This window comes from Eulemur rufifrons, chromosome 8 (genome assembly GCF_041146395.1).
Source record: "Eulemur rufifrons isolate Redbay chromosome 8, OSU_ERuf_1, whole genome shotgun sequence".
Lineage (NCBI taxonomy): Eukaryota > Metazoa > Chordata > Mammalia > Primates > Lemuridae > Eulemur > Eulemur rufifrons.
The window spans coordinates 42,478,105-42,497,821 of NC_090990.1; the positions used below are offsets into that span (position 1 = coordinate 42,478,105).

Below are 19,717 nucleotides of genomic sequence, written 5' to 3' on the forward strand. Positions count from 1 at the left end.
AGCCCACACCACAATCCTGGGAAGTAAGAATTATCTCCCTCATTTTGCAGATAAGGAAACATAAGGCCAGGGGGTCAAGTGAACCTTCAGAACCTAAGGAAGATAGTAAGTCATAGAAATGGAGTTCAAACAGTGATCTTTCTGATTCTAAAGTAGGGTTCTTTCTACTGTAACCCTCTCTTCTCTAGGACCCTTTTTGAGAAACAGATTTAAAAAAAAATGATCGTGCACTCATGCATGCCATACTACAGACATGTCCAAAAGTTCCTGAGAATAACTAAGTAGAACCACCAGCTTCCACACTTAGTGGTGAAGAGGAACTATAAAATGGGAATAGTCACATTTCTTACTTCATGGGAGTGCTGGGACACTTAAATGAACTATGCACTTGGTACAGTGTTCAGGGAGCTCTCAGTAACAGTTATTGTGCTTACTAATACTAATATTGGTATTTTTAAGCAACACCATGTGCTAGACACTGAGGGAAGGGCTGACACAGGCATCCCTAAGGGAGTCACAGGTAGGCAGTGCCTGGAGGGAGGAACCTGCACAGAGAGAAGAGGTCAGGCGTGCCAGGCAAGATTAACAGACTGCCCTGTCCCACTCAGGGGTTGCTGTGAGAATGAGATGGTTGATGTATATGAAAGGGCGTTGAGAATACACACACAACATGGCGCATACACATGGTATAGGACCATGCTCTCCCTAGAACACACAAAGCACATGTGTAAACACAACAGGTTTCAGGCACGAATGCTGAACACTTTACAATGCTATTCCAGAAAGCACATGTAATAACCTGTTCTCTGTGCTCAGTCCTGCTAGTCACCATCTGTATGATCTTAGGGGGAAAAAATGCAGCATAAGTTTCATTTTTCCCAGTTAAAAAAAAGGAATTCGAATCTGTCCTGCTTTGTCCCCAATGAGTGACCCCTCAGATCTCCTGAGCTTCCTTCCCTGTGGCTTTCAGCTGAGGTCAGGGCATTTCTCCCCACTCCCTTCTCAGCCTTGATCTGCACCTCTGGTACTAGCCATGTTTTCCCTTGGTGAGGGAGGGGGGCTTTCTTACCAATCCTGCTTTCCCTGTGTCCCAATAAATACATGTCTTCCTAGGGTGGTAACAGCTTCCCACTGTCGCTATACTCTGGGTGCCTCACCACCCCTTGTTTGGTACCCTAACCTGGCCTACCCTTTGCAAGTAACTTCTTCAAAAGTGTCTTCATCTGATCTGTCCAGGGTAGATTTTGTTTCTTTCAGGGCCCTGTTGGCCACACTCAGGGTTGTGTACTTATCTCTCCAGGCACTGTCTTTGGGAGACCCCATCCCTTGTAATAGCTTCAACCACCACCATCTTGTGTAATGTCTCTGAAAGCTAAATACTCTAGAAGTCAATGGATGTGCGGCTGTTGTGTAGTAGTTACTGGCAAGAGCTTAAAATCTGGTTTGGGAACCCAAATAAATTAAATGCAAATACAAAAAAGAATACAATTAAGTGCTAAACTATGTCTTGTCAAATACCAAGCCTCTAGAGATCTAGGTCTAACTTCTGGGCTTATTAGATTAAATGAAGGTTGTGGGACAAATACTTTAACTTTTCTGAACTTCAGATTTCTTATTTATATAAAATAGGGAGGCTAATATCTATCTCATAAGATCAAAAGAGGTAATATATGTGAAAGTGCTTTGTTGACTATAAATTAAAATAAGAAGATGTCAACAATGATGATGATGATGATATTTGCTGGTAGGCAATGAGCCACTCATACTCAAAATACAAATCCCCTCTCAAAACTCTACAATGCAAGAGAAAACTCTCTAAAGTAAGAAATGCACCAGCTTCAGAGAAATAGATTTTTTTTTTTTTTAAATTTCTCATATGGCCTAACATGAGCAAGTGGGACTTTTTTGCAAAGCTAAGAGGCATTTTGTACTTCTCTGTCTCTTACTTTCCTGGGCAGGTGGCCAAATGGAGAATCGATCATTTATGTTTCTGTGTTTCCTAAAGCAAAACTACGGGGAGCTGAAATGTCAACATTCTTCTCAGCAACTTACAAATAATGAAACACAATTGTCTGGGAACCAAGAAACCCTCAACAAGTTCAGTGCATTTGACAAGAGTGTGTTATGCTCGGACAAACTCTCAGAGCTTCGGGGACCTCATGGTTATGAGAGGTGACAGATGGAGCACTTCAATGCAGGTAACACACGTACACACAAGGTTGGCAGTGATTGCCAGCCCTGGTCCACTAGCTTGGACTGATGCTAATTCTGAGTGAGAACATTCAAGGAGCAGAGGCCAACTCCTGACTCACATCCTCTGAGGCCTCAGTCCTTCCATGAAGGCAGCTGGCCGATGAGGTGCTCCGTGACAGATACCTGGTAAAGGAAGATACATGAGCTTCTTTCTCCTCTTAAGCAGACTTGTAGCTCAGGGTGAGAGCCAGGTCTTTGCTGACGAAAGGTTAAGTAATGACATTTTCTTGATGTCTTTTAATTAAGATTTGTCTGGAGCAAATCTCCATTTGTCTAACTTCATATTCAGTAGAAGGGACTTCAGCAAGATCAAGATCCTGGCCTTTATCCCCATGCTTGGGATGACAGGTGTGGCTCTGTATGATTAGAGAGTTTAAAGTTGAACACACAAAGCTCAATCTCTCCTGGGGCTCTCTGTGAACCTGCCTGCTGGTGGACAGGTTGTGCTCTGGTCTGATCTCTCGTACGAATCACGGGTCCTCCTTCTCTGGGGCAGGGCAGGGCAGGGAGTAGGGGAACAGGGAGGGCTGCAGTTATCCAAGACCCCACAAACCAAGTGGAATAGCCGGTCTCACTCAAGGATGCTGCTGATGTATCTAGGTCACATCCTCCAACCCAGTCTTTATCAGTCACAAAGCTGGAATTTGGAATTCTTCCTGTCCAACTCCTTCCTTCATCTATTTTGAGCATTCAGATTTGAACTTAGGAGATGAAGACAGCTCATTATGGGATGGCCCTAAAATCTCATAGCATTGCTTAATTATATATATAAAAAAAGATGCATTAACCTCATCCAAGGGGATTATCTGTGAAATCATGATTTTGATGTCTTTTATGCCTTTTTCTAGTGACCTTATACTAAATACATAGCTATTAAAATAAAGTTTGTTTGTATAACAGGTTAAAAAATAAAAAGAAGCTGTAGGAATGCATATACAGATAGAAAATTAAGAGTTTTTAAAATCATGGTATCTAGGAGCCATACTATAGGGAAACTTAGCATCTGATAAACATGTTGAACTGCTAAGAAAACTTGTATAGCATACACAAGACTAACATTAGTAGCTGTGATATATTAAGCATCTGTGAAAGAAAAGGGGATAGGGGATACAGAAGGTAATTTACAGATTTTATCTCACTCAATACTTTTAGGTACTTGGCAAGGCTTGCTTTTTCTTTTCTTCCTTTTTTTTTTTACACTTAAAAATATTTCACTGTCCAAGTTGCGTCCTCATGACTATTTGAACATATAAAAAAAAAAAAAACAATGCTCATATATATTACTAGATGAGGAAAAAAACTCAGGATATGGAACCATATAAATTGTAATTCTAATTTTATTACATACATTGTATAATTCATATATTATATATATAAAAACAGATTGTAAATTTGCACAAAACTGTTGACACTGATTTTGAGAGATTGTAGATTACTTCAATTTTCTTCCTCATATTTTTTATATTTTCAAAATATTTTATAACATATGTGGGCCAGGCGTGGTGGCTCACGCCTGTAATCCTAGCACTCTGGGAGGCCAAGGCAGGTGGATCACTCGAGATCAGGAGTTTGAGACCAGTCTGAGCAAGAGCGAGACACCCGTCTCTACTAAAAAAATAGAAAGAAATTAGTGGGCCAACTAAAAATATATAGAAAAAATTAGCTGGGCATGGTAGCGCATGCCTGTAGTCCCAGCTACTTGGGAGGCTGAGGTAGAAGGATTGCTTGAGCCCAGGAGTTTGAGGTAGCTGTGAGCTAGGCTGACACCACGGCACTCTAGCCTGGGCAACAGAGTGAGACTCCGTCTCAAAAAAAAAAAAAAAAAAAAGTGAACTCTATAATCAGAAAAATAATTCAATTATGTATGCTTTAAATGCATAAAATATTTGTAGACTTCTTGCTACATTATTTATTTCTCCAATATTTTATAATACTTTTTTAAAAAAAGAAACAGAATATATGGCGATAAGATCTGGGAACAACTTTTTAATAAAATAATTTCCTTAAATTTTTCCACTTTATTTCTTAGATTTCACAGAGAAAAGCCTTCTTTACAGCCTTTAAAATCAGAAATCTCTTTGTAATATCTCCAAATCTCAGCAACTAGTTATATATTATGTTTAAAATATTATTTTTCCTTTTACTATAAAATATTAATATTGGGGTACATTAATGGAAATTATAACAATGAATAAAAGCTTTTACCTTAATATCTTTTACTGCATGGCAAAATATATAAAATTTGTTAAAAAATTAAGTGGATAAAACAAAATGTGAGGGACTAAACAATTTGATAATTTTGTACTTTTATTTTTGCAGGGGTTGCACAAAGAAGATAAAATTGAATAAAATGTGATACACTCAAACATGATAAAACAGGGCCTAGTAAAATACCTCCCCATAGTAGGTACTTACTCAACATTTGCTCAGTGATTGAAATTTCTTCCCAGAGAGTAAATATGGTAATTCATCAGTGAACCAAGTAGTTTACTAATAAATGAATAAAGTTATTTGCCATAATGATGGTAATAATTTCTTTCTCTCAGTCATGTCAAACCCAAGATATTGAAAATAAAATGTTTGCACAGCACCTTGAGTTTCATCATGGAATCTTGACATAACTTGTCTCCCCGAGCTGCGGAAACTTCATCAATCCCGATCAATTTGGCTTTGTACCGGACCCCTTCACCTTTAAACCTCTTTATCAAAGTGGCTTCACTGCGATCCTGACCTGGAGACAGAAAAAGCAGATTCAGATGTGTAGTCGTACAGATCCCGTTGGCTTTATGTATCCCCAACTCCGGGATTCGCTGTCTGGTTTCACCTACATTCCAGGAAAGTCAACTTACTGGACAGAGGAGAAAAGAAGGGCAATATTCCTAGATGCATATTCTGGCTGAACCCATTTAAATCCTGAGAGAAATTACTTCTTTTTTCTGAGCCTCAGTGTTCTCAGGTAGGGGAAAAAAAGTTAAAAATAACCACCCCAATAGAGCATTAAGATAAACAAATCAGATAAGACATCTACTTCAGTGTTTGATGCACAGTAGCTACTTAACAAATGATAATCATCCACTAAGAGTTCATGTCCATAATTGCTGTTAGAATAGCATTAGCGCTGAGTCTCTGGCATTTCCAACATGTAATAATACTTTGGCCAGGGTCCAAGACCCTCCTTACACCCAATCCCATGGGTTGTTTTATAGTGAAACCCCAGAGTAATTGCTTTGTATCAAGTAATGACCCAGGGACAATGATCAAGAAATGGTTTTATGATATCTCTTCCGGTAACTCAGGTGTGCAGGGAAATAGGCTTCCACCCTACTTGGGATTGTGTGTCCATACCTTGCAACAGGCTCTCTCGATAATTACTGACAGCATATTTTGCTAAGACACATCAACCAGGAGCTCAAACATATCTACATAAAGTGAGGACCAAGGAAGTGCTTCCTGCAATATGTTTTGTAAACTTTATCCCCACTCTTCACAACCACCAAACCATTTCCATTTTCTAGATGATGAAGATGAAGTTTAGGGGTGGGGAACCTGCGGCCTCAAGGCCACACGTGGCCCTCTAGATCCCCGAGTGCAGCCCCTTGACTGAATCCAAACTTTTCATAGAACAAAACCCTTTATTAAAAGGATTTGTTCTATAACATTTGGATTTGGTGAAAAGGCTGCACTCAAGGATCCAGAAGGCCACATGTGGACCCAGGGTCACAGGTTCCCCACCCTGCACAGAGTTCTGGGCATCACACGTGGCTCTTAACACCTGGAGGGCCCTAGCTCTCTGACAGTCATCCCCCAGAACATCACTAACTTCAATGCCTGATTCCTCTCCCATCCTGCCTTCCCTCATTGGTCAGAAACTTAGAGCTGAGGACTTTAGGGATAATTCAGCCTATTTCCTTCCATCTACATGATGTGCAGATGAAATCCTTTCTATATCGTAGGGTTGAGAATTATTGGAAGACATGCTTAAAACAGAAAAAAAAAAAACCTCAGCAATAGCTAACCATCATATGGTACTTTTCTATTGACAAAATAGAACTTTCATTTCACTCATTTATCCATTCATCGCTTACTGAGCATCTCCTCTGTGCCAGATGCTATTACTCACTGGCAGCAGATGAATGAATCAAAGTCTGTGTCCCTAGAAGCTCAAGTTTTTGGTGACTGCAAATAAAAACGTATAGTGCATTATGCTAGGTGTAAGAAGGCTCACGCTTCAGAGTCGGACATCCTCACGTTGAATCGTGGCTCGCTCCCTTGTAAGTCAACAAACCGAGCCTCAGTCCCTTACCTGTTGAATGAGGATACAATATCTACCTTACAGTGTTAGTATGGACAGTAACTTCAAGGAGATGGTATGTGCGAAGCATGTGTTCACATGGTACGTTTCCTATAAATATAGCTGCCACTGCTAATATCAGCCCAGTAAAAGCAGCAAGTGGAAGACACCCTGAGACGAGGGGAGGCAGAGAGGAGGGATGTCTGTCCAGCCATGCCTGGACCTGTGGTCCCCAACTCCCAGTTGTCTTCTTGTTCCACTACACTCCTGTTGACTCCTAGTATATTAAAGCCTTAGAATAATATTCCATAAAGCAAATACAACACACGGATGATTAGTCTGAAACTGTAATCAATGTAAGAATTAATCCTCAGGGCTCTGTGAGGGCATATATGAGAAACTAGGGCAAAGAACAAAGGGGCCATTTGCCATAATACACTTTATATCAACACCTCGCTAAACAATGGGGCCCGTGGGACTACAGGTCACCCTTCCCTGCCTGATTATGCAATGTGTGGCAAGCATGACCTATGATTTTTGGGAAGGTTATCTTACTCTATAGCAAATCCCATGTGTCCTCTTCCACACAGGACAATATTTCAGTCACTAATAACATCCCTTTCATCACTGAGATTTCCCCCAAACATTAATTATCATAACAAATGCCAGTAGCTTTTATCACAAAGCACATTATATGCATCAACCTGTTTAGCCCCCAAATAATTCTTGAGGTAGGTACTGTCATTCAGGTTATACAAATGAAGCTCTAAACTGAAGGTGGGAAAGGCCATGTAACTTGTCCAAACTCACTGAGTGGGAACTGAACCCAGATTTGCCTGATGCCAAAGTCCAAGCTTGTAGTTTGCTTATGTTCTATGTTTTAAGCCTGTTCTCCTAACCACTAAGTACTTTTCATCTACCCGACTTTCCTATAAAGCTCCACCTTCACCTTGTACCCAAACTCACCTGGCCCAGATCTGTTGATATGCAATACATTGGCAGCATTAAAACTCCACTAGAGGATGGAGAGACAGCTTGAAAGGGAATAAACACCTTGCAGCCACCTGTCACATCCACAAAAAGGTCCGCGAGTCAGATGCAAAGACAGCCTTAAGAAACATTTGTCAGGGCACAGAACTCTGCTGAGGAGGAAGATTCATAAGAGAGGGCAGAGCCAGATCAGGTGAACAAGGGCAGAGATTAATAAGAAAATATTAGGCCATTTAGAGGAAAGTAGGGAGCCCAATTTAGATTAGGACCTAGGGCCAACCTAATTTGTATGAAGGGCACTTATGCAGTAGATAATCCAGTTTCTCATTAAATGCTTCACCATTAAAAGGGTAATTTTTCACGAGCACATCTTGAGCAAGGTCTCAGTTATATTAGTTAAGAAATAAATAACAGATATCAGAGCCACAAGGCTGTAATTCTATCAGAGACACACACAATTTGAGGATGTTAGGGACAGGGTCAGTCTTCATGTATCCTAAGTCATCATGAATCCTAGCCTATGTTGCTGAAAGAACTACTGACCCTCTGCTTCAGGACGGACAAGAGAAAGGCCAGTGTTTAAGGAAAATCATTCATATAGTCACTGTCTATTACTATACCCGTTACTATGCCAAGAGTTTCACATGCAATTTCTCATTTAATCTCACACCCGCTCTTTGAATTAGGCTCCATAATAAGTGCTATTTTATAGATGACAACACCAACACCCAAAGTCAATAGCAAATCTTGAATTTTTAAATAACAGCTCTACAAAGATATAATACACACACCATAAAATTCACCCTTTTAAATATACAATTCAGTGGTTTCAGTATATTCAGAGACTTGTGTACAACCATCACCACTAGGTTCAGAACATTTTTATCGCCCCCAAAAGAAGCCCCGTATCTATTAACTGTCACTCCCCACCCCCCTACTCCCTCTGGCACGAAGCAACTACTAATCTCTTTCTCTTAGATTTGCCTATTCTAGGTATTTTATATAAATGGAATCTTATATAGTCTTCTGTGAGAGGCTTCTCAGCAACACGTTCTCAAGTTTCACTGATGTTATAGCATGCATCAGTAATGTCTTTTTTTTTTCCGTAATATTATTTCATTGTGTAGTCATACCACATCAGTTGATGGACATGTAGATTGTTTCTCCTTTTGGGCTATTATGAGTAACATTGCTACAAACATTTACATACAAGTTTTTGTGTAGATGCATGTTTTCAATTCTTAATATTATACCTAAAGGAGAAATTTCTGGATCATATGGTAACTCTATGTTTAGCTTTCTTAGGACCTGTCAAACTGTTCTCCCAAAGTGGCTGTACCATTTTACAATCCCACTAGCAAGGTACAAGGGTTCTAGTTTCTCTACCAGATGTTTTTCCCAACATCTGTTATTATCTTTTTTCTTTAGTCATCCTAGTGCGTGTTAAGTGATATTTCACTGCGGTTGTGATTTGCAGTTCCCTAAGGTATAATGGTGTGGAGCATCTTTTGATGAGCCTATTGTCCATTTGCATATCTTCTTTGGAGAAATGTCTTCTGAAATTCCACAGCTTCAATTTGAACCCAGGTCTTCTGCAAAATTTCACGGTTTTAACCATTAGGCTACGAGGCCTCCTGAGACTTCCCTCCGTATACTGTTATAGTATTTAGCCCTTTATACTTTGTGTAACAGCTCTTTGGGAAGATGTCCTATGGAGCCTGTAGCAAACTGGCAGACATCTCATTCCTAAGACAAGTGGTTCATAAGTACACACGCCCGGATCTTCTCATACCTTATCTCATCTAATCCTGCGAGGTTACTGGAAATTGGCATTGTTACTATTCTATGGATGAAGAAACTAAAGCCAGAGAGATAACTAAAGTTACTTCAAGTTGAGCTGGAAACAGAATCTCACCCTCTCCTTCTCCAAGGCTGGGGTTGTCCCACTGGGAGGGGAAAAAGGCTTACTGATCTAGAACATAGGCTCTGTGTTCAAACGACCTGAGTTCAAGTTCCAGCCCTTTCTTAGTTGTGTTACTGTGGGTAACTTCCTTTCCATGTCTGCCCCAGTGTCCTTATCAGTTAAGTGCAGATAATAATAGGTGCTCCCACACGGGGTTACTGTGGAGGTTAAAGACAAGACATATAGACACCATCCAGCATAGTGACTCACAAACAGGAAGTGCTCAACCAACTCTGGCCGTTGTTATTGGGTGATCATTCCCCCAGCTTTTCTCTGACAGTGCCAGTTTATACCTTTTGTCTTTCGCTCTTGTGACCAGCACCCCTCATGACTCTCAAAGGTACCCTAGCTTGGATAATAAACTATGTGACCGCCCTACTCATATGACAATCATTTGTATGCAATACTGCCTCACAGTGTTCTTTGTGCTGGGCACTCAGCTAGCTTCCGGTGGTACCTAGGTGAGCAAAATGTGTCTTCTTTCCTGTCTGGAGAGTCACCTTTCAACAGGGGACACACACAGGAAAACATACAGCTTGACAAAACATGACCAAGGCTGTGGGTGTCATATAGCACTAAGGGAAGAAGAAACGGTTTCTGTTTGGTAGGGAGAGGATTAGGAAGAGCTATAGAAGGGAGATGGCATTTGAGTAAGCCCTTGTGAGAAAGTGAGGCTTCAGCAGGCAGAGAAGGAGGGGAGAAGATTTCCAGGGGAACAAAAAGTAGGGTGAGATCTGGACAACGATGAGTACTGTCTGTCAACCCAAGCTATATTTTAGAATCACCCTGGGAGCTTTTAAAAATGCTGCCCCACAGATTTTGATTAGACGAATCTGGGATGAGCTGGACAGGGCTAGAGCACATGGGTAGAGTGATTCTGTCCAAGTCAGGAGGGACGTGGAAGCCACACCAAAGCTGCTGGGCTTTGTGCTTTAGGCCACAAGGGCTACTAACCACTCAGGTTTGTCGTGAGGATTCAATGAAAAACAACACCGCAGCAACATCAGGAGAAGCATAAGGTTCTCATCAATTGGCTGATTCACTCATTCCCTTATTCAAAATTTATCAAGTGCCTACTGTATATATGTTCTAAGGTGCTAGAGATACTGCAGTGATCAAAGTATATACATATCCCTGTACTCGTGGATCTTACATTCTAGTAGACAAGTTAATGGACTTTTGCTGTAATTTTCTAATTTTAGTGTGATGGAGAATCATCTGTAAAAACAAAACAGCAGCCAGAACAGATCCCTCAATCCCACTCACTGAGATTGTGCACCAGTGGGAGGAACCCAGCAGAGTGAGACGATTCAGATGCAAGTAATCCTCAAAGATCCCCAGAGCACAGCAAATTCCTTATGTAGAAAACCCCTCGTTAGATGATATTTCTCAAACTGGGGTCCTCAAGATGAACATTTCCAATGTTTTCATTTGGGGTTTTACCAGTAATGAAGAAAAAAAATCTATTAGTAATAATATGCCTCAAAGATATTTTCATAGACTTTGACTCTGTTTTTTTTTTTAAAGTCTGATCATTTCTTTTTTAATGTTTAAAAGGAATCTCCTTAAGTTTGAGAAATACTATTTGGTATCACGTGTGGCTGGCTAAGTGTGTCTGCCTGGGGGATGGTGAGTGTGGTAGGGGAGGGTGCACCACCTCATTAATGCTCTCCTGCTTAGACAAGAGGAAAAGAGCTACACTGAAGGGCTTGAAGATTTCTGCTCTGATACACCTGCTTCACTTGGTGCCACAAACAACTGTAACTAAAAACAAATAGTGGATGCTTTATCAGGGATCTTAATCCAAAACTCTTCAAGTAATCTGAGAATAGAATTTTCAATAGCCCATTGATTTGAATTCCAGAGGAGGAAGATATGGGGATTACACAGCATCAAGGCCCCTGAAAGAAAACCAGAAACCGGCCTGAGAGAGAGTGAGGAGGCCTGGATTTAGGTGTAGTCTCTGTTACTATGTCTCCACCTATGTGATCGTACATGTCATTTGCCCTTTTTGGCGTTCACTCTCCCCATGTGCCCAGTGAGTGTTCAGAGAGAAAAGATGGTGTCTAAAGTGTCTCTGAGTGATGACTGTATATGAAGATATTTATAGCTGACATCTAGAGAGTCTGAACCATGAGCCAGAACTATATGATGCACTTTGTATATTTCAGTTTATTGCTAATGGCAATCTCCTGTGGTCACTATCCACATATTTTAGATCTAGAAACAGAACTAAGTTGGTATATATAGGTATGGGCCAGAGCCAGAATTTAAACCCAGTTCTCCTAAATCCACAGAATTCAGGTCTCCAGTTTTAATCACGTATCTCTATCAGTAAAATATTTTTGAGCACATAACTCTAAAGCAGGTATATTTCTGTATAAATTACATACACGTATTACTGATAATCCACCTATTAATATTATTAAAACTTACTTTCTCTTAAAACTTTTTAAAGCCAAACATCAATAGTTATCCTATATATATGCTTCTCACGTCCTGCCAGATTATCTTGCATATCCTGGAGGTTACTTGCACCTCACAATGTTTTCTTGCAGATCTGACTGAGAAAAAACAACTTGAAAACTCCTCAGGGAGTCCCAACAAACCTATAATCATAATGAGACATTTGGGTTTCCAGGAATCATCCGTTTTGAGTTTCACGGAGGGGCACGGGGAACCCCAGGGGCCACTGTCCTTCATGCACAGCAGGGGTGGGGCGGGGAGCACATACATCACTCGGCCATGTCTGGAGGCGTCCAGCAGTCGCAGATGAGCTTCCACCTTCACCCTCTAATCCATGCCCCACACTGCCTCCAGCAGGGTCCACCCCAGATGCCATCTCGTCACACACTCCTGACCACAAATGTCATCCCTTCTGGCCAGCTGCCACGGGCTGTCTTCCCTCTCATTCTCCCACCTCAGTTCTGCCCCCTCACCCCCAACACCTGAAACTCTGACCCTGTGGGCCAGGGGTCTCCATGCCTGTTTGTCTTGCTAGTTCCTCTTCTCTAACTTGTCTTGTCTCCTTGACAAACAGTTCAAGACTCAGACCCAGTATCCCCTCTGCTACAAGGGTGGTGTTTTTCAAAGCACTTCTCCCTCCTTTCCTCCACTCTCCACCAACTATCAACAACCTCCTTAACGTATCTTACACCGCCCGCCAGATCGAGTCCCTGCCTAAGTGACCAGCCCCCATTCTGGACCATCTCCCCTCTTTTTTCATATGCTCCCCACAGTGACCTCAATTAGATCTCCTGGCCAAGCCACACTCTGTGCAATGCATGTTGTTGTGCTCTGCAATTCTGCACCTGGTGTCCTTTGGGCCTAGAAGACAATCCCCATCCTTGTCTTTTCTCCCATCCCTCCATTCTCTCACCCCTCCCCTTTCACACCTGAGATCTCAACATAATACCATGTGCCCTGGACTCCTCTCCTATCTGGTAGGTCCCCTCTGAGATGCTCCCATTGTAATCTGGTAATTTCTCTGCACTTTTGCAATGAATTAATCTCACTGGTAATAATCTGCCTACTCTCTGCCCTTCTCATTAACCCATAAGCTCCATAAAGGCAAAAACTATGTTGGATTAGTTGAACACTGTATCCTCAGTGCCTAGCATTTTCCTAATACATATTTTTATTGTCTGTGAACTTCACTGTTTTCTTGTCTGTCTCTTTCTCCACACTTGAGTTCCACGGGAGTTGAAACTGGGATTGATTCAATTGTGTCCCTTGAACCTAGTATGTTACCTGGAACAGAGTGGACCCACAGTGCCCAGATCTGCTGAATAACTGAATAAAGGATTGAATTTATGTATTTATTCCAAAGTGACGAGTGGACTCCAGGAATCAGGATCGAGGTGGGGAAGCACCTAAGGGGTCATTAAAAGCCCTTTCCATACAGACCTTATTTTATACATTCCATGAGTGTGACTCACTTAGTCTTTAAGGAATAAAATTCCTAATGGGATAAAGTAAATGTCACACCCATAGTCATTTTAATGTTGGCTTTGTTTTTTGCCATTAGGGAAGAGCATGTCACAACCTGCTCACCTCCTAACCAGCACAGGACTCTCCTCTGAATTTAAATCAGGCCAATTCCAGGGCATTGAGTAAATTCTCCATTTGAACAGGCCTCAAAGATGCTGTCAGAAAGAACACCAAGTCTCTGTCTCGGAGCAGAAGGCACTGCCAATGTTGAGGTCCCACACTGGGAGTCACCTTGCAGAAGCCTCAACAAAGCACGTGCCTCTGTCAAGAGTCAGGATCCGGAGGAGGAAGGGAATTAGCAGTTTTTATGACACTGAAGCAGGGAGCCCACAGGGTCCACTGGAGTCCTAAATGGCCTCCCACTCCAGGCCGCTCGCTAAAGACCGATAATGGCCAAATAAAAGATATTTCACATCCAAGACTATTCTCTCTTTATCTCCCCCACTCCTCACAGATTATAAGAAGCATGGCCACAGAAGCCCATATAAGAGCTAAGATAAGTATTTTTTTTTTTCTAATGTGTTTATTCTGGCTGTGAATTCTTTTAACTTTTGACAGTTACAGTATTTCCCTATCTAGTAGAGGTCAACTCCAACGCATTTCTTATATCTAGCTGAGTATTCACTTCTATGTTTAGATACTTAAACATCTAAGGGGATGTCCTGTCAGCTCAGACTGCTGGACCAAAATACTATAGATTGGGTGGCTTATTATGGACATCTATTTCTCACAGTGCTGCAAACTGGGAAGTCCAAGATCAAGGTGCTGGCAGACTAGGTTCTTGGTGAGGATCCCCTTCCTGGCTTGCAGATGGCCACTATCTCACCGTGTGCTCATAAGACCTCTTTCTGTGCATGCTCTGAGGGAGGGAGAGAGCGAGTGAGAGCTGGTCTCCCTTCCTTTTCTTATAAGACCACTAATCCCACCATGAGTACCTCACCTTCATGACCTCATTTAAAGCTAATTATTTCCCAAAGGCCCCACCTCCAAATACCATTACATTGGGAGTCAGGGACTCCACATATGAATACTGGGTGGAGGCTGAGCACAAATACTCTTTTCATAATAGGGGAACCAGAATTAGGAAGGAGGAGTAAAAAGCTGGAGGATACCTGAAAATGAGCAATTTCTGTCCCATTTTTATAAACTGTCTTATTTAAGCTTCACAACAACTTTGGAGGCAAGAACTGCAACATATTGAGAGGAAGAGGGAACTGAGGCACAGGGAAGTGAAGCCACTGGTGCAAGGACACGCCATTAGTGAGGGGCATGACTGGCTAACCCTTCGGAGTCAGGAGGCATTGCACTGAAATCGTGGTATGCTACTTCCTGCGTGTGCAATACTGGGAAAGCCAGTTAATGTGTCCGAGTGTTGGGCTTTTCGTCTGTAAAACATCAAGGTTATCTGTACCCCTCTCTAGTGTAGTTAGAAGGATCATAGGAGATGATATATGTTGTGCTCTTAGCACACTGCCTGGCACATGGCAGTCATTCAGTAAATATGTACTGCGTTTTCCTCCCTGAATAGTATAGTTCACATTAAGCACCAGTGGCCCAAAGCTAACCACAACAAAGTTGCACTGCATTGGAAGTAATGGTCCCAGCTGTTTGGGAATTTTTTTGGTTGCCTGGGAATAAGGATGCAATTAAGAACAGGATGTTCCTTCCTCAAGGCAAATAGGGAGATCACCTTATAAATTATTAACACAGAAAGATCCTCCCTCCTTCTGCATATCTATCTGAATCACAGGCCATCCATCTTGATAAGACAATTTCAAAGGGTTGCTTTTTTTTTCTCCCTTCCCTAGCCTGTCCAACATCATTCTGTCTATTGCTGAAAGAGCCCTATTGTCTGTCAGGTTGTCCAATTTCAGAACAGATTGTGGGGGAATTTCAGGGCCCAGCAGCAGAGGTAACTTATTTTACTTCAAATCCTATCTTGCAATTATCCAGGTGTTGATCTGCAACGGACAAATAATTACGTATGCTGGCTGCGTAGGAGAGAATGCTGATTTTGTGTAATTAACTAGCTGGGTAGTGAGCAGAACAAGTGGAAAAACACACTTAGGGGGCTGTTAAAATGTGTTTTTATGAACATGGCTGCTGTCATTATTGCTAAAAGGTAAACTAATTAAAGAGCTAAAATAATATTCAGCCCATGACTCACGCACACATTTTCCTTAAAAATCGTCTTCTCTGGTATTCCTGAGAAGTGCTCTGTAGAAAGGGCGCCTGGAGTCCACTTACACCTTTCTGTACAAAGTGAAGTGCTAAGATTCCAGGCCTTACTTCCACAGAATCTCATTGGAGAGCCTGGGAATCTGCATTTTTAAAGCTTAGCCAATGATTCTGAAGCAGCGTCAGATTAGGAACCACTGAGTTATACGTGACCCAATTCTTCTGCTCTAATAGCTGGTCCTTTTTGCATTTCCCTGATAAGGATCTACCAGCATTTATTTCTGTTTTTTTTTTTTCCTTCCTGCTGGGTCTTTTAAAATTTGATTTTGAAAAATCTATTACAAAAACTGCATGACATTATTAATAACCTCTTAATAATAAAACAATCACCTGCCACGTCCTATCACTCCAACAAATCTGTAGACCAACCATTTCCTAGTAGTGTCTGTCTAAGCACTGTTTTTAACACACTAAATGCCACACTAGAAAAAATTTTTTTTACCCTTGGGGCTGCAATGTTTTATTACAAAAATAGAATAAAACCTTCGAAAACAAAATGATCCTTTCTAATTTAATGAAAAACTTGTTATTTTTTATCGTTTTCTGTATGTGAGTTACATATAATTAATTTGTCAGTATTAATTGTAACAATAAGAACATCAACAAGTAAGATTTTCAGGAACCAACTGCAGGGCTTTGCCCAGGGGGCCACCCATCATGTAACAAGTGTGCTATAGCATGGCAGCATGAGTTGCCTGAGCACCGCGCGGCTCCCAAGGTAAAGAGATGTGTGAGTTACACATGCTTCACGAGGCCCCGGGCTCAAAACTAGCATGAGTTAAATACACCTCACATGGCTGTTAATGTGTTAAGTTTCTCTAAAGAAAAACTGAAGAGAGTCTCAGGTCCAATAAGTCCGGGACCTGCTTGACACACCTGGCGGTGGCTTTCCATGAGCAGCAGTACATCAAAGCAGGAAGAAGGGAGGCCTTACAGTCTCCCCTGGGTAGACCTCAGGCTCCTGAGGGCCGACATTTCCTTCTGATTTGCTCTCCATCCCAAACAACTAGGACAAGGCCTGGTGTACAACGAATTCTCAGTATTTGCTGAATAAATAAATATATTTAATAAGGGAAACAGCTCTTTCTTTAACAAGAGTTTCCAACTCTGCCCCTCAACCCCAACACACCTGTCCATGGTGTTTTGTAACTTTGGAAAACCCAGTTTCAGTTGCAGTCGCAGGGCCCGAAGTCTCAGGTGCTATTACGAACCAGGCTCAGAGCATTTTTCAGACAAATGGAAGGCAGGAGTAGCAGCTAGATGGCCGATCATGTCTTCATGTATGAGGAAGCAGCAGAAAGATGGAAAAATGGAGACATGTCTTGGTTTTAAGATGGTGTAAAGACAGCTATTATCCTCTTTTGCCGAGTCCTTCTGAAGTCTTTCCACGAAGGTTATGGAACTTAGCATATGCTGCTCGTTTGGGCCAATAAAGGACTGACCAGTCTGGCTTCAAACCTGCAGCTTTATTTTTACGCACTGGCTTACTGAGAGCCTGAGGTGGCACGACACCGCTCACTCCTCAAGTCGTCTTATCAGTGGATCTGTGTCTTTTTCCTCGTGGCCAAGAGGCAAAGCGGGTAAAAACCAGTGTGTGTTGCCGTTAAGTGTAAGGTATCGCACGAGGTATGTAACACTTTGTCTCATATTAATGCCATGCTGCAAGGCATGGACAGGCTTTCAACAATACGTAAGTCCTTCTTCTTTGTCCTTTTATTCCTCACAACAACCTGGCATAACATGCATTATTAATCCTTTCTTATAGATGAGGAAATTGGGACTCCAGGAGGTAAAGACTGGCCCAAGATCACAGAGCTGAGAAAGGCAGAGGCAGGAGAGCCAAGAAAGAAATGCTGTTAATCAAAAGAAGTTTTAAAGGAAGAGAGTCTGAAGCTCCAGGCCGGGTAAGAAACAGGACTGCAGAGGCAGGGCAAGGCCAGGTCCGGATCCATAGTCATTACCTGTATTTTTGTTTCTGTGCTTTGTAACAAAAGGGCCCTAGTATGGTTGTGCTGCACAGCTGCAGGCAAGGCTGAGAGACGCCTATGAAACACAACAGGACAGTGGGATCTAGCGTGCAGGGGGGGTGGGTCACGGACGTGAAGAACAGAGTCCAGGAGAAACCTCAGTTCTCAGCGGCTTTGCCACTCAGGAGCTTCTTGGCTCAGAGCAACTCATTTTCTTTCTCTGCAAAGATAATGACGTTCACCTTGCAGGATTGCTGTCAGAGCTGCATGCAGTCCTGCGTGTGAAGCACCCAACACAGCAGTGCGGCTCCTGGCCAACATTATTTGTTCACTATATTTTGGCTTCCTCTCCCGTGAACTGCTGGCTATATGTGGTCCACCACCCAGAGCCAGTTTTGGAACTGAGGACTCTTCCCCTCAGTTGGTGTGCTGGCCCCTGCAGGCCCTCAGGTGAGTTGTTCTCAGGGAACTGCCCTCAGCCAAGATCATGCCTCGCTCACCCCACTTGCCCCTCCTCCCAGTTGCTGCACCCAATGAATAACTGGTTGATTAGATGGGGCTGGGTATAAAGGCCCAGACCCATGCCTCGGTTGGAGACAATTCTGAAGGACAACTCGTGTGCCCCATGGGGTAGAGTGCCCAGCACAGGCCTCTGCTGCAACTGCATCACAGGGCAGTCCCGCCCTTTGCCCAACCTTACCACCCTCTGCCCCATTGGTGTTGATTCTGAGCACATTCCTCACTAAAGCCTCCTACAGCAAATCTTTGTCTCAGCCATTGTTTTCCTGGGAACTTGATCAAAGACAGTACAAATGCATTTGAAGAAGAGTGTTCTGAAAGAGAGAGGGTGTTGCTATGGACAGACATGCCAGCAAGTTCCTGAAACAATCCAAGAACGATGGGAGGAGGGCTCAGAGGCAGCACTGAGGGCTCAAGTAAGGTGAGCTGACATTGATGTTCCATGAGGCTAAGCAGAATCAAGAAGGTAAATCCAGAGCTAAAATTTTGCCACCAAAGGCAACTCAAAGGTTCCTGACAAAACTATTGAGTATTCATTTACCAGCCGTCCTGGGCAGCTGGGCCTGGTCTGAAAGAGTGAGCACAGGGATCACCCACCCAAAGGCAGCCTCCCTGCCACCAGAGCTGGGAGATGCAGCAGGGCTGTCTTTCCTAAGTCCACAACTTCTCTCCCTTTGGCTAATGCACGTGATAGCAAAGACCAGGTACCTAACAAAGCCCCAAGAGCTGATTAGGAGTGAATATGACCTTATTTCCAAATGAAAAAGAACAGGCATATTTTTAAACTTTTTATATTTCAATTTTTAAAAACAATTGCTTTTTTTTTAATACTTCCTAATTACAAAGTGAAATGTGCTCAAGAATTAAAATTTGGAAAATGCAGAAGAGGGGCAAAAAAGGGGAAAGACACCCATAACACCACCCAGGTATATTTATGGTCGCATTTGAGTAGATGCTCTTCCAAACTTTTCCCCAGGTGCACAAATATTCATTTTCCAAAAAAAATTTTTCAGACTGTAAAGCTGTGGCTTACTTTTTTCATGTGGCAGTATATTGTATACTTTCTCCCCTATCGATATTTTTTACAACATGATTCTTGTTGGCCACATAATATCCCATCCTACAGATGTATCATACGTTATTTAACCAATCCCCTATTATTGGACAGTTAAGATGTTTCCAATTAAAACAGTGCGAAGAAATACAATATTGAGAATTACTCTTCCAGACAGAGTAAAGACGCATTTTCCCCGTGCGAACGCCTCCGTGGAGCCTTTCACACTCATCAGAGTTGATGCTTCATTATCTTCCCCTCCCTCCTCCTGCTCCAGAAAAGAGAAGGCTGAAAATAGACAAATGTGTGAAAACAAATGTAAAATTTACCTCTCCCAGAGTCTTTCTTTTGGAGAAACACATAAGGGCAAAGGAAAGATGTTTGCATGATTTGGATTACAAAAGAGTCCCAGCAAGGTTTGGAAGCCAGAGGGACTGACAGTGGCAACGGGA

At 42.2% G+C, this 19,717-nt stretch overlaps 1 protein-coding gene across 6 annotated transcripts in view; it reads right to left on the reverse strand.

Annotated features, from left to right (window-relative positions):
* The window catches only part of DAB1 (DAB adaptor protein 1), a 397,274-nt gene that overhangs the window by 135,622 nt on the left and 241,935 nt on the right, over window positions 1–19,717 (reverse strand). For all 6 annotated transcript variants that reach the window (XM_069477994.1, XM_069477993.1, XM_069477995.1 and 3 more), the window contains one exon: window positions 4,845–4,984. In XM_069477994.1, coding sequence (XP_069334095.1) covers window positions 4,845–4,984 — 140 coding nt within the window. The remainder of the gene's footprint in view (window positions 1–4,844; window positions 4,985–19,717) is intronic.